Source organism: Phyllostomus discolor, chromosome 2, assembly GCF_004126475.2.
Source record: "Phyllostomus discolor isolate MPI-MPIP mPhyDis1 chromosome 2, mPhyDis1.pri.v3, whole genome shotgun sequence".
Taxonomy (NCBI): Eukaryota; Metazoa; Chordata; class Mammalia; order Chiroptera; family Phyllostomidae; genus Phyllostomus; species Phyllostomus discolor.
Window position 1 is genome coordinate 197,810,387 of NC_040904.2, and position 14,277 is coordinate 197,824,663.

The following is a 14,277-nucleotide window of genomic DNA, read 5'->3' on the forward strand; positions in this document are numbered from 1 at the left end:
AGTTTAATTTATTCAGCGGGTGAGAGTTCCGCTGAGCACAGAGGAGAATGAGGGAGGGTCGGGAAGATGGCAGCCCAAGTGTGCATTCATGACCTCTCCTTCCCCTCTTTTCCTGGAGTATAGTGACCAGGACAAGTATTCTGGTGGGATGGGGTGGGACAGGGAGGAGGTAAGAAAGAGATCAAGCTGCTTGGAAAACAGCTGGCGACCAGTTTCAAGTTGCCTGTTGCAAAGGATGGATCTCCAAATGCCCAGTGGTCACTGGTCCAAACTTCCTAGTTCAGGCAGACAAAACATTTGCCAAGATGAATATTGACTAACTGGGAGATGATTGGAATTGCTGCCACTGGGCTGGAGTTCCACCCAGCACAAGGATCCAGGATCATCATCAAAATTGAAGCAAGAGGCCGCCTGCCATGGGACCAAGGTGAATTTGGAACTGTAATTACTGGAACTCGCTATCCAGACTTACCAGTCATTTTGTTAGCCTGGCATTGATGGGACCCTATGTGTTATTCAGTGCAAGCTTTGCATCCCATTTATCATGTGACAGCAGGGTGCTGCTGTACGTATCAAAAGAAATACAAATTTTAGGAACTGTACAACTTTCAGGGAAAATTGGTGGTGTCAATAAAAGGCAATAATGAGAGACTTCATAACATTTGCAGAGTGGGCCAGATTACCATAGGGGTCCATGGCAGATTGAAAAAACAAGGCTAAGAATTCCTACAGGTGACTGGGGGAAGGGAGGAAGTGTCATAGTCATCTACAATGCTTAGCTTTGTTGGTTTCCGGAGGTCAGAGTGGCTGGAAGCTTGCGTGTGATGGAACCAGAAAGACAAATCTGTTGGAAGCAAGGTATCTTGTCTGGGTTCACTCATGCAGTTATCTTCTGAGCTTTGTAGTGAAGTGTTCATGTTTGATTTCTGGCACAATGCATATTTCCTACGTCACACGGCAGCTCTAATCAAATGTTATGGTAAGATTTACATTGTGCTCTTGTGAGAGGCCAACTATTCCTTGAGGACCAGGAGTATCAGTCTAGTTTTGGATTTTTTTTTTGCATAATTTTAGGGACAACATTCATTATAGATTTATTACTGTTGTACAGTTTTGCAAATTCTTGCAGATCCTTTTAACTGACTTAATCTTTTTTTTGTATTAGGAGAAATGATTCCCTTCTTGGAGTTAAAAAATTGAAATACAAGGACAGTATAGTTGGTAAAAGGTCAGCTAAACCTGGGAAGAACTACAAAGCTGCAGTCGTGGAGATTAGGAGAGTAAGTTTCATATGAGTTTTGAAATACAGGTTAATGAAATGAGGAGATTTATGGCTCTATAGATTATTGGCTGCGTTATAATTTATCATAACGTAACAGAAGAAAATGCTATACTTTTATAGTTATACATTATAATTCTTAAGTTCTCATGGATATTTTCATAATCATACTTTGCATCTACAGGGGTAGTTTTGTTACTTTTGATAATAATTTTAATTGAGGAGTGTAAAGGAAGCACTCTATTTTAATGTCAACAGATAAGCATTAGAGTATGAGTAAATTATATTCGATAGTATTCAGAATTTTAGTTTGTAACATTTTTGTTTTCTTCTATTTTAAGATTTCAGATATACAAAGAAGAAGAAGAAGTAAAAAAAGGGAGACGCTAAAAGAATTTTTTTCCAAAAATCCAGGTTTTTCTGAAATGCCGGAACATGAAAGGTATTCATTCACTATTTAATTAATTTAATAAACATGTACTTGAAGGTTACTATGTATTGGGCATTCTTTTGGGGTGTAGAGGTGCACTGATGAGGTCACTACCCTCAGGGAGCTTCCATACTAATGAAAGTAGCATAGTAAACAGGTAAACGTACACATAAACAAGGCAATTAAAATTTTTCATAAACTTTATAAAATAAGAGACCAGGATGATACGCCACAGACAAATTGGCCTGGAGTGGAGCTGAGGGCAGCAGTAGTATAGACAGGGTGGTCAAGGGATCAAACTGGTCAATTACTTTTTATTACTGGTGGACCTAATGTTCTTGTTGATACAACTTAAGCCGTAAAACTTATCATGGTGAAATGTTTAGCTACTGTTTTTACGAGTATGCACTTATGCTCTTATACAGTCTTTATATATCTTACCTTCATTATATAATGTCTTTACTCATTTATTGATTTTGATCTTAATTTTAATTTATTAATTTTGATAGTAACTATAGATATTAATAGAACCATTCTCACTTTCTTCTCATTTGCATCTGCCTACTATCTGATTGTTTCTTTACTTTTTAAATTTAAATATGACATATTTTAGATGGGTGTAGAAAATGATATAAATGAACATATGCAGTTAACCATAAAAACATTTCAAACACAGTTGAAATTCCCATGCATCCCTCTCAGAATGCATCTTCATCCCCCTTTATCCAAGAAGTAGTTTGTCATGTTTATGAGTGACTTTGCACTTCAATTATATATGTATGTAGGCCTACATAATACATTATTTTTTATAATCTGCTTGCCAATTTGCTCTTTTTTCTAAATGTTATGTTTGTGAGATGTTTTTCTGTGTCTATTACACATTAAATCTAGTTATTCATTTTACTTTTGTATAGTGTTCCATTATATGAATAAATAAACTTTATTCAGTCTCCTGTAAATGGGCATTTAAAGTGTTTTTAAATGGGGGGCAGTTCCCTAAACATGAACCTCTTTGTTTTTTATACCCATTACAGGATATTGCTAAGTTGCTCTTAAATTTTCATAAGTAGTGTTTCAATTTTCCATTATTCACCATCTTCACCAAAACGTGATATTATTATCAATTTTCAAATTTTTGTGAAACTGTGAATTGTAAAATTTTATCTCTTTGATTACTGATGATGTTAGGCATCTTTTCATATTTTTATTAAACCCTAGGGTTTTTCTAGTCTCCGTCCCACTTGTTTAGATACTTACACATTTATTTGGTTTTTTCCTCATTTTTTTGTAGAAGTTTGGATATTAATGCTTTTCCCACTTTGTGGCTCATCTATATACTCATACATTTTAAAGTTTTTTGTTAAAAGTTGCAATTGTTAATGAAGTCAATTGTAATAATATTTCTATTTATCGTTTTTGAAATTCTTCTGTCACTGGAGGTAGTAAGGGTATTTTCTTAGTGAATTTAAATTTTCGATTGCCACATTTAGAAATTCTATTCAACTACAATTTAATTTTGTGAATTGTAGGGAAAGCTCTTATAGTTTCATTAATAGGCACGCAGCTGGCTAGCCTCGTTTACTGAGTAGTCTGTTCTGTGATCACTGTCGCTTTTTTCACTCAGCAAGTTTTCACCTGTGGAATTTTGGGCTCTCTTTTATGTCCCATTAGTCTGTTACCTGTTCTTGAGTCAGTGTCACTCCATCATACTTACTCTCGCCTAAAACCAAGTCTTGTCCGATAGGAAAAGTCTCTCCAGCATGTTCTTGTCCTGTATTTGTCTTAAGTCTCGGATATTTTTCTGCAAAATAGTTTGGAGTAGCTTGTCAAGTAATACAAAAAACTTGTGATTTTGGTAGAGATAGAATTGGATATATAGATTGATTTAGGAAGTTTTTTTAAAAACAATATTGAGTCTTTCTATTCATAGGCAGACCACTTAGGTCTTGATTTAGTGCCTTTCAATAAATTTTTATGATATTCTCCATAAAGGTATTATACATCTTTTGTTAGCTGCATCAAAGAAATACTTTTTGTATTAGTGTAAACAGTATTGTAAGATTACATCTTGTGATCTTAATTACATTTTGTAATCTTAATTATATAGGAATACAATTCATTTATAAACAACTTGATCTTCTGTACAACTTGATAATTGACTCATAGATACAGGTTTCTGTGTAGACAGTCAAATTATAAATAGATAATGAAAGTTTTGCTTATTTCTTTCTAATGCTCAAGGCTCTCTTTTCCTTTTCTTGTCTAGCCTATAGGTTAGAACCTCAAGATTAATATTGAATAGAGTTTGTGATTGTGGATATCTTTGATGTAACATGCATTTAAAAAACTTTTTATTTTTAGACAATTGTACATTTACTTGCAGTTATAAGAAATAATACAGAGCTCTCTCATATATCCTTCGCCCAGTTTCTCCTAAGTTAACTACAGAACTTGAGTACAATAGCACAACCAGGAAACTGACAATGATGCAATCCACTGACCTTATTCAGACCGTAGAAACTTTACACACACACATATGTGTGTGTATATTTAGTTGCGTGCAGTTTTATCACATTTGTGGAGTTGTGTGACTGTCACCACGGTGAAGGTACAGAACAGTTCTCTCATAAGCATCTGCCCTCAGCCCCCATGCCACCTTTTGGCAGCGACAGCCAGCCGCCTGCCTTCCTCTCCGCACCCACCTCTGGGGACCACCCGTTTGCTTTCTATCTCTATGATTTTGTTATCTCGAGAATGTTGTACAAATGGAATCGTACAGTATGTAACTTTCAGAGATTGGCTTTTTCTTTCCACTCAGCATAATTACTTTGAGATCCAGCCAAGCGGTATGAATAGCTAGTTCACTTATTACTTAGCAGTATTCTGTGGGATGGATGTGCCACAATTTGTTTAACCACTTACCCTTCAATGGACGTTTGCATTGTTTCCAGTTTTGGCTATTAAGAACAATGATGACATGAACATTCATGTACAGGTTTTTTAAGGGCACGTAAATCTTTATTTCTTGGGGGGGGGTAAAATGCCCAGTAGTACAGTTGCTAGGTTGTATTGTAAGTTTATGTTTAATTTTGTGAGAAATCCCCCACTCTTTTCTAATTTGGCCCCACCTTTTTACATTGCTACCAGCAGTGTATGAGTATTCTAGTTTTCCCTCATGCCTGCCAGCATTTAATGTTATCACTGTTTTGTATTTTAGGCATTAAAATAGGTGGTGCTGATATTTTGTGCCTTTAGTTTGCATTTTGGTAATGGCTAATGATACTGAACGTCAGGTGGAATGACACTGCCCCACGGACAGCAACATTGTCAACAGTCAAGAAAAGTTGATAAAAGTATTTTGAGGAAATGAAGTCATGCCATATAAGCAACTATGTGACAATAAAAATCTTTGGACTGCTTTGAGATTCTGATGAGAATACTTTTTTATTGTTGTTCAGTTACAACTGTCTCCATGTTCCCCTCACCACTCCCCCATCCCCACTTCCCACCCTCAATCCTGCCCTCCTTTGGCTTTGTCCATGCATCCTTCACGCATGTTCCTTGATGACCCTTCCCCATTCCCCCCCCCCCATTATCCCCTCCCTCCTCCTCTGTGGTTACTGTCAGTTTGTTCTTTATTTCAATGTCTCTGGTTATACGTTCAGCAAAAATATATTATACTTAAAATATGAACTATTAGATAAATTTTGAAATATTAGTTTTTCAGAGCATATTTAATATAGATTTATGAAGCTATTTATTGTTGACTGATGTTGTATTTCATTTGACAGTCTAGCTAATGTTAGAAAAAATTTTGCTTCATTTTTTTTCTTAAGGAACCATACATAGGAATGATTTTCTTGTTCACTACTGAAGTTAAATGATGTATGTGAACAGTTATGTTATAATTTACTTGTCTAATCTTAGTGGTCCTTTGGTTATGAAAAACGAGAAAAGCGCTGTTTGGTTTGAGCTTAGGACACAGACATTGGAGAGAATTGGAGGAAATACGTAGTGACTCCATCCCTGGTGTTTATTCTTGTGCCTTCTTCACTGCCCTATTTTACAATTTCACCACTAAGTAAATCACAGATAAGCCAGAAACATTTGCGGAAGGGCAGTCAAGTGACTTCTTGATCGTGTACAAATCGGAATCGTTCCTCTTTGAGTATCTGAAAGTTTGTGTAATTCCAAAACCTCTTTGTCCCTTGGCAGAAATAAGAGAACTGATGTTAGAAAAATAGCACACCGAATCCTGCTGGATTTACTGAATCCTCTAATATTTAATTATGTTAAAAAGAAGAGGTTCCATCAAATATATCTTGAGGAGATGCCCTGGAAGGCTCAGATGAACCTGTGTCTGGCAAACGCACACTTCAGCCTGTTTCTGATAAAGCAAGGGGAGCGGACGAAGATGAAATGTGGGGCTGCAAATAAAATGGTCAGGTACAGTACATCACCAATGCTTAATACCTTTAAAGTCTCAAGCACAGGGGCTGTACTTGTACACTCAGGGCTCCAATGTTGATAATAATTAAAGAGGTTTACAGAACACTTTTGTCTTTCCTGGGCATTGATATATTTCTTAATTTCTTATCCCAAACAGGTGATGGATGTAAGTTCTCATCAAGTACTAATTTGCATATATCTTGACAGTGTTTCTCAGTATAGCTTTCAGTGAAAGGAGAAAACATCATTCCAAGAAAAATTTAATATTGATTATATAATAATTATGGGTATTAGCAGGCATCTTCTAAAAATAGAAGATAAATACACAAATGGAATACTATGTAGCTGTTAAAAGGTGGCGCACAGTCATTCAGATAGCACTTGTTGAACCCCTGTAAGATACAAGGTACCGAGACAGGTGCAGTGGGCATACAAAGATGAGCAGGGTATGCAAGTTAGAATCTGGTAGGGTAGATCACAAACATTCACAAATAATTGCAGATAATGGTCGAAGTTGAAGTATTCATAAAGTCTCCCTTATTCCTGAGAAGAAGGCTTTACTCTGGCTGAAACCAGTAGGAAAGATTTCATGGGGAAGGGCCACTTGGCCGGGCACTTGCTAGAACAGGCAAGATTTAGAAATACGCAGATACAGAAATACCATTCCAGGTAGGTGGAAAAGCATGACTTACAGCCCAGGTAGGACAATGCAGGATGAGAACCCCAAATGGTCTAACCAGAATCTAGGTAGGGTGTTTGATAGGGAGTGGTTTGATATGATTAGCAGGAAGGTCAGTACCAGGTCATGGAGAGTCTTAACTGTCCATTAAATCTGAACTTTAATCTCTGTACTGTGGCACAGTGTTAAGAGTTTTGAGCAGGGCTATAAGAAATTTCTCTGGCGGCAACATGCCAAACAGATAGAAGGAAGGAAAGACTGGTGACAGATAACATAAATTAAGAGGATATTTATTTCAATAATCCAGTAATAAAGTATGCCAGTTGAAGTCGACAATGAACTTGGTCCCAGTTTCTGCTTCTCCAGAATTTTGGTTAAAATCAGACTGAACCTTTTCAAAAATAGCTCTAGATAGACCCCTTTCCTATGGAGGATTGACCAGATTTGCACTTAAGGAGGAGTTTGAAAAAAAAGGTGAAAGGGATTTAGAAGTACAAAGTGCCAGTTATAAAAATAGTCATGGGGATGTAAAGTGCAGCATAATAATAGTGTAATAGTGTAATAATAGTGTAATCACTATGTGTGGTGTCGGATGGGCACTAGGCTTACTGGGGGGGAGATCACTTCATAAGGTATAATTGTGTAACCACAATTATGTTGTACACCTGAAACTAACACAACATTGTATGTCAACTGTTGTAACTGAAAAATAAATTTTAAAAAACACGGAGTGACACAGTGAAAAAACAAACAGTTCTCATGAAAGTTATACATTTGCTTTCCTAGGTGGAAAAAAGCAGTTAGATTGCTTGACCTGCAGGGAAGGCTTTGACTAAGTGATCCGTTCATGAGGCCACGAGCAGGAAAACCGTTCAGATCAGAGGGGCTTTCGTACTGTCCTCTGACCACTGAGAAGTCTCCTCTGAGCTCCCAGTCATACACAACCATTCATGCATGATCGTTTGGCAGCACAAATTTGAGGGGGACAAATTTGTGTCAGGGTGACTTGGTGCTAAATTCAGTTTTATTAAAAACATTAATATGTTTACTCAGGATGTATAACATATGTAGGAATGTATGGTGGAAGATCGTTTATTGCTTAGACCTTATTTGTTTATTTTTATCCTCACCTGAGGATGGGCTTATTGATTTTGAAGGGAGGGAGAGAGGTAGAGAAACATCCCTGTGAGAGAGAAACATCGATAGGTTGCTTCTCACAAACGCCCCTACCAGGGACTGAACCTGCACCCCAGGCATGTGCCCCGAACTGGGAATCAAGCTCACAGCCTTTCAGTTTATGGGGAGATTCTCCAACCAACCAAACCACACCAGCCAGGGCTACACCTTATTATAAAAAACAAACCACTGATTACAGACACACTGGTATGTATCGTGGGCGTCATCATGGAGTTGTGTTTAAATCAGGTGGTTTTAAGTTGACATAAATGACTGTTTCTGTGCTTTAGAGTGTGTATACATCCTCCATCCCCACTTTCATGGGCCCTTTAGGCAAAATAGATATTGATGTGAAAATTCCTAAGAGCAAAGTTACATCATATAACATTTACATTCCATTAACCTTTAATGGAAAAATTGTTTGGTTTGGTTAAATGCCCCAATGCATTATGATCCAAAATTTGAGAGCCCTAAGTCACAAATATTTTAAAAATTAAAGTAGGTTGCATTTGACAGATTTAATTCAATTTTGCTTATATTGTTTTTTAATTCAAATTTTTCCCTGTTGCAGTTTCCGATCATGTGATCCTAGTATATTCTCACTATATAATTCAGGAACGGTACTGCCCACAGGAAAATTGACTCTAGAAAACTATAAAGTGATGCTTGAGTTCCTTCATACTCCTAAAAGAGGGAAGGCCAACTTACCATCAGGTAAAATAAATCAATATACTGTCAAGTTGCCTCTAGATTTTTTTTCACTAATGCAATGCACGCCCCCACACCCCAAAACACACTCTTGGTAGACACACAGAAGGACGCACGCCGTTTTCCAGTGGCCCAGGAATTTAGCTGAGTTGTGATATTTTGTAGGAGATTCATATTTGCCTATTTTTAAAAGTTTCTATTTTTGTGGTAGTATCCTATATATTTGGGAATACCTATATTGTGTTCTGACCTAAAATAATTTAATTGTTTAGTAAATATAGTGTTCTTCTACAAACATTGGTAACCCTCTGTGGTCAAGGTAGGTGAAGACTTGCTCTCAGGTGTTACATTTTAGTGGAAGTAGGTCTCCGAACCAACTCCCCCAAACCTACTGATGCCAGCAGGCCTGACCACAGTGGCGTGGAGTGTTACCGTGCTGACCGCGTAGGCAGGGCAGTGCATCCTTGCCTTACGGCCCCCAACTGGCACCTTCCGTGAATGCTTACTCCAAGATGAATGCAGCAGTTCGGATGGCAGGACCAGGCAGTACTGTCACGTGCTCAGGTGACAGGCGCCTCTGAGAGGTGGGGAGGTGCAGGTGAACGGGGCTCTCTCCCTCTCCACTGATGAAACTCTTCCTAAGCAACCACCTACCTCGAGTACCACTCACTTCACTAATGAAACATTATTTCTGATATCTTCATGCTATTATAAACCCTCGTATGGAGATTTTTAATCATGGTATTTTGAGTGCTGTGGAGCTTACTGCTGATCATTATACTTCACGGGCTGGCTAACTGCCCCAAGAAGTTGACTGGTACCTGCATGCCGTACTATGAGTGCTGAAGTATTTGAAAGTAAATTTCCTAGACAGAGAAAGAGTCCAAGTTTCATATGTAGATTATGTCATACAACTTCTTGAGTTTTTTAAAAACTAGCTCCCTACCTAAGACCTTCCGTGAAGTTGGCAACAGAATATTCTGCTATTGAGACTTCCTATTTTGTGCCGAGTTCTAAGAGAAGGCAGGAGAAGTCCCCTGAGGTTTCACACCAGCAGGAGAAGGAGTGGCCAGGGTTGCCCCATTGCCTGCATCCGGGGAATGCTGCTCACCTTCTAGGGTTGGCCCTGGGAATGGCCCGTTTGGGGGGAAATTCAGGAACAGTGATTCCGTCATTATTGCCTCAAAAAAATAAGACATTCCTGCTTCTGCATTGTTCCTTTGGCCATCACCCGTGCCTGGAGTGTTCTTCTCCGTCGTTTTCCTGCACAGCTGAGTCATGCCCGCCTTTTAGCACTCAATCTAAGTGCTTTCTTCTCTAGAAACTTCTGATCATGATAATATGGTGTTCATGATAATCCTGTCCTTCCTCCAAAATTATGTAGCAGTTGTTATCTGAATTACTGATTTGATGCTCACCACCTACTGTGTTTTCTGGAATTTCACCCTCTGTTTTCAATAACGTTATACTTTATTTTTGTACCGTAGATGCTGACGAGTTTTTGACACTTATTAATCCCAAAGTGAGTGACGAAAATGTTTCTAAGACACAAACAGTTTCTGACTCGGACCCTCAATTAGGTCTTAGTAAAGAAAAGGATCGATCACCAAATTTGGTTCTATTGGATCATTTTATGAAAATCTTTTTACATTGCAGGAGAGCAATGGTAAGGCGGTCCTTCATATTTGCTAATGTCATAGACATGAGTCTCAGCCCATAAATGTGGGCATATAAGATAGAATGTATTTAGTTATTTCCTGTCTGTAATTTTAGTTTTAATTTTGAGACTAAAGTTGCTGGGTTTAGTGTCAGCTGTGTGTGAGGTTTGCCTGCCGTGGTAATGAGGCCTCATGCATTGTGGAGTTGTCAAGGAGGGGGATGAGCTCCTTTAGTCACCATTCATCCGCCCACCTTGGGGAAGAGGTGGCCATCGTCCCTGTCTACACAGTCATCATGGATATTATATTCACACCGTCTGCTGCTACTCCCTTGCCACACTTGGGACATGGGCTTCTCTGGTGACACCAGGGTTTCTCTCTGGAATCTTGATCCCTCCTGGGGGACCACAGATCCCTTTCTTTCCTCTAACACAGGGGAAGATGTTTCTAGACCACAGGAAGGATCTGCCTCTGCCCCCTGACCTTCTGCTTCTGAGGCCACTGGTGTTTTCTCTCAAATGGTTTTCTCTTTTCCTTCTTAAATATTATATGATAGACTATCAGACTCAGACTTGGAATCATTAGCTACAAACAAATTAGTTTCCTTTTTCTCTTAGTAAGGAGTGGGATACTTCAGTCCTCTCAAGAAGTAAGAGGAAGTCTACCCTTCCTAGACAAAAAAGAAACAAGCATAAGTTCCCATATTTTCTCTGGAGTGGAGAGAATGGCTTTTTACAAATGTCAGTTAAACCCACATCATCTCCTGTGGTGTCTGAGGTGTTGTGGATATGACAAACAAATTCACAGGGGCTGCAGAAGTCCTGTGGTGACAAGGGACAGTGTGACCACTCTCTGAGTGAGAGAGAGGGCCCCAACCCCTGCCTGGACAGGCTTTTATTGTTTCTCTGGGTATGTTACATCAAGGAAGGTCCTCATTCACTATGCACAGGTTTGCTTTAGGTGATTACCTTCTATAGATAACAAAGAAAAGGATGTTGCTGATTATTTCTTACAGGTAACAACAAAAAGAATGCTACAAATGCAAGGGGGAAAAGTGGTTGAACTGCTTACACTCCATCCTTGGGAGGTTTAGCACAGACTTTAGGAAGTTACTTCAAAGATATGCACTGAACATTTGCTGCGTTAACTCAGGGTGAGGGAGTTTTAGCAAAAGCAAGCCTTAAAGCAGCCTAAATATAATGCAGGTCTAGTCCCCCATGGGAAAGCCGATCTGTGGACCCGGCTCCTGTGTGCTGCCTCATGCCTGTTGGTTTTCTGAATCAGGTCTGAGCTGCATTCGCCACTGCCACAGGAACCAGGTCCCTATATATGACATTGCATCTCACTCTCCTTTCCACCACCTAGAAGGTCTGGGTCCTGCTCACCTCCCCGAGCTCAGCTCCTCTTGCTTTTGTTCAGTCCAGTCTCCCCTCTGTGATTTGAAAGCACTAAGCATGTTCGCTTCTCAGCCTTCAGGTTCACTCTCCATCCTTTGCACTTGCTGTTCCCTCTGCCTCAAGTGCCCTCCCTCACCCAACACTCCTGTCGCCACCTTCCCATGACTGGTTCAACACGACATTCAGTAAGTCACCTCCTGTGAGAGGACTTCTCTCCTGACCACGTTGTCTAAAAGGACGTGTTCTCTCACCCTTGTCAGGTTCTGATGCATTTCTGCTTTATTTTTCTTTACAACACTTATTATTCATGAAAGAAAGTACATTTTTATTTGTCTATTCACCTAGTGTTGGTCTCCCCTAATAAATTGAGGCAGCATGAGAACAGAACTGGTGTTTCTTGCTCACTGCCCCGTTTCTGGCAGCCAGAATAATGGGAGTGCTGGAGTCAGGCCACTCGTGTGCAAACCTTCGCCCATTCCTCAGCAGATTCATGGTGTTGGGCAGGTTAGCTCCACGACTCCATGTTCTCATCTGTAAATTTCACAGACTGCTAGTGCCTACTTGCTTCATCCGCACTCTTGTAAGAAGGAGCCAGGAAGATGCATAGAAAAGTCTTACCGGCGTGTCTAGCACATACAAGTGGCACGTAACAGATGGTGTTAGTTATTTTTATTTATTGACATACAATATTTACAGACAGATGAAGTTGTTCAGAGATCTGTAACTTTTGGGTCTTGGAATGTTGTGTTTGCCTTAGGTTCTCGCTCATCGGGGTGGCTTCTGGACCCTGTTTCAGAACTGCTGTCGGGCCCTCTGGAACTTCACTCAGGAGCTACAGATACTCCTTAGGCAAACAGTGGATATGTGTAAGACATTCCCTGTTGGTCAGGATGGCTTCCTCTGTATCTCTGTCGTGCCATTCTACTTGGGAGCAGAGTTACTTATTGACATGTTAATAGAACTACAGAATACCAATTCTATTGAGGTAAGAGTATTTGGGTAATGATTTTTGTTGTATTCAGTTAACAAATATTTTTGTACCATGCAGTTTGGGGTAAGTAGAAATTAATATAGTTCTTGATTCCTTCGTTGGTTTGTCTATATCTCATTTGCTTTGCATTATTAGTTCATTTTATGTATAGCTTGCATTGGTGTTAATTACATATATCTTCACCTGAAAATTCAGTTTCTTAAAGGGAACAGCAAGCAACATTTACTAAGCTCCAGCTTCTACATAAACTAACCTTAATGCATTTAATCCCCATAACAATCCTTTGACAGAGAAAGAAGCAGACCCCAAGAGGGATCATAAACTTGTTTTTTGATCTTTATTTCACTGCTTTATCTGTCCCTGTTCTGTTAGTTCAGAGCTGGTAGTATTTACCATTTAAAATCTTTCACACTGTGGTTTTAAAGCAAGAAAATAAAATTGAAAAAATTCAAACATGGCATTTCAAACACATTGAAAATTAGTTAACACATTATACACAGAGCCACGGAGTCATTTCCATATGTAAAATATATGGCAACACTAGCACAAAAGACTGGAAGGATAAATAAACTGTGATAAGTTTTTATACTTTATTTAGCCATAAAGTAGTACAATATTAACTCTAAGTGAAACATAGTAAGTTAAGGATGTGTTTAATAATCTCTAAAGTAACTACTAAAAAAGGGATACAGCTAAAAAGCCAATGTAGGAAAATGGAAAACTAAATAATAGTTAACTGAAGAAGGCAGGAAAAAAGGAACAGGAACAAAAAGATTATGGGACAAATAGAAAACAAAAAGTGACAAATTTAACAAAATTATGCTAATAACTATATTACATATAAATGGATTGAACATCTCAATTAAAAGGCAGAGATTATCCAACTGAATTAAAAGAAAGACACCTATACTTACCTTGAAGAGAAGCACTCTGAATATAAAGAAACAGACAGATTGAAAATAGGACAGTAGAGAGAGATACTAGGTCTGTCCAGAAAGTATTCAGCCATATAATATGAAAAATAGAGACATTTATTGAAGAAGATACAAGAAACATCGTACACAGGACAATGATGCCTCAGTCCCCTTCAAAGCGGGCACCTTGGGACCTCATACAGTTCTCCCAATCACCATCTGTCATATTTTCCTAAATCTCATTGATGGTCTGAAATCTCTTTCCTTTCAAAGGTGATTTTAGTTTTGGAAAGAGCCAGGGTGTCAAATCTTGGCTGTAGGGTGGCTGAGTCACCTGGGTGATTTGATGTTTTGCCAAAAAACTCTGTATAAGACGTGATGCATGAGCGGGTGTGTTGTGATGAAGCTGCCAATCACCAGTTGCCCATAGCTGTGGTGTTCTGAATCATCCAAATAGTTTCCATGGAGGAATGTTCAAGCTTCACACAAAATTTGAGGCAGATTCATTGCTGTACTCACTCAGTCATTTTGAATGCGATGGCCACACAGTACACATGTTCACTCAACAGCATCTATCATCTCCACTGACTAGTACA

General features: G+C 38.9%; 1 protein-coding gene across 1 annotated transcript in view; it reads left to right on the top strand.

Moving 5' to 3' along the window:
* CFAP54 (cilia and flagella associated protein 54) overlaps positions 1-14,277 on the top strand; it is a 249,121-nt gene that overhangs the window by 107,772 nt on the left and 127,072 nt on the right. The window contains exons 31-36 of the mRNA XM_028532627.2: positions 1,166-1,280; positions 1,621-1,721; positions 5,925-6,155; positions 8,585-8,727; positions 10,209-10,387; positions 12,534-12,761. Of these exons, the coding sequence (XP_028388428.1) occupies positions 1,166-1,280; positions 1,621-1,721; positions 5,925-6,155; positions 8,585-8,727; positions 10,209-10,387; positions 12,534-12,761 (997 nt within the window). The remainder of the gene's footprint in view (positions 1-1,165; positions 1,281-1,620; positions 1,722-5,924; positions 6,156-8,584; positions 8,728-10,208; positions 10,388-12,533; positions 12,762-14,277) is intronic.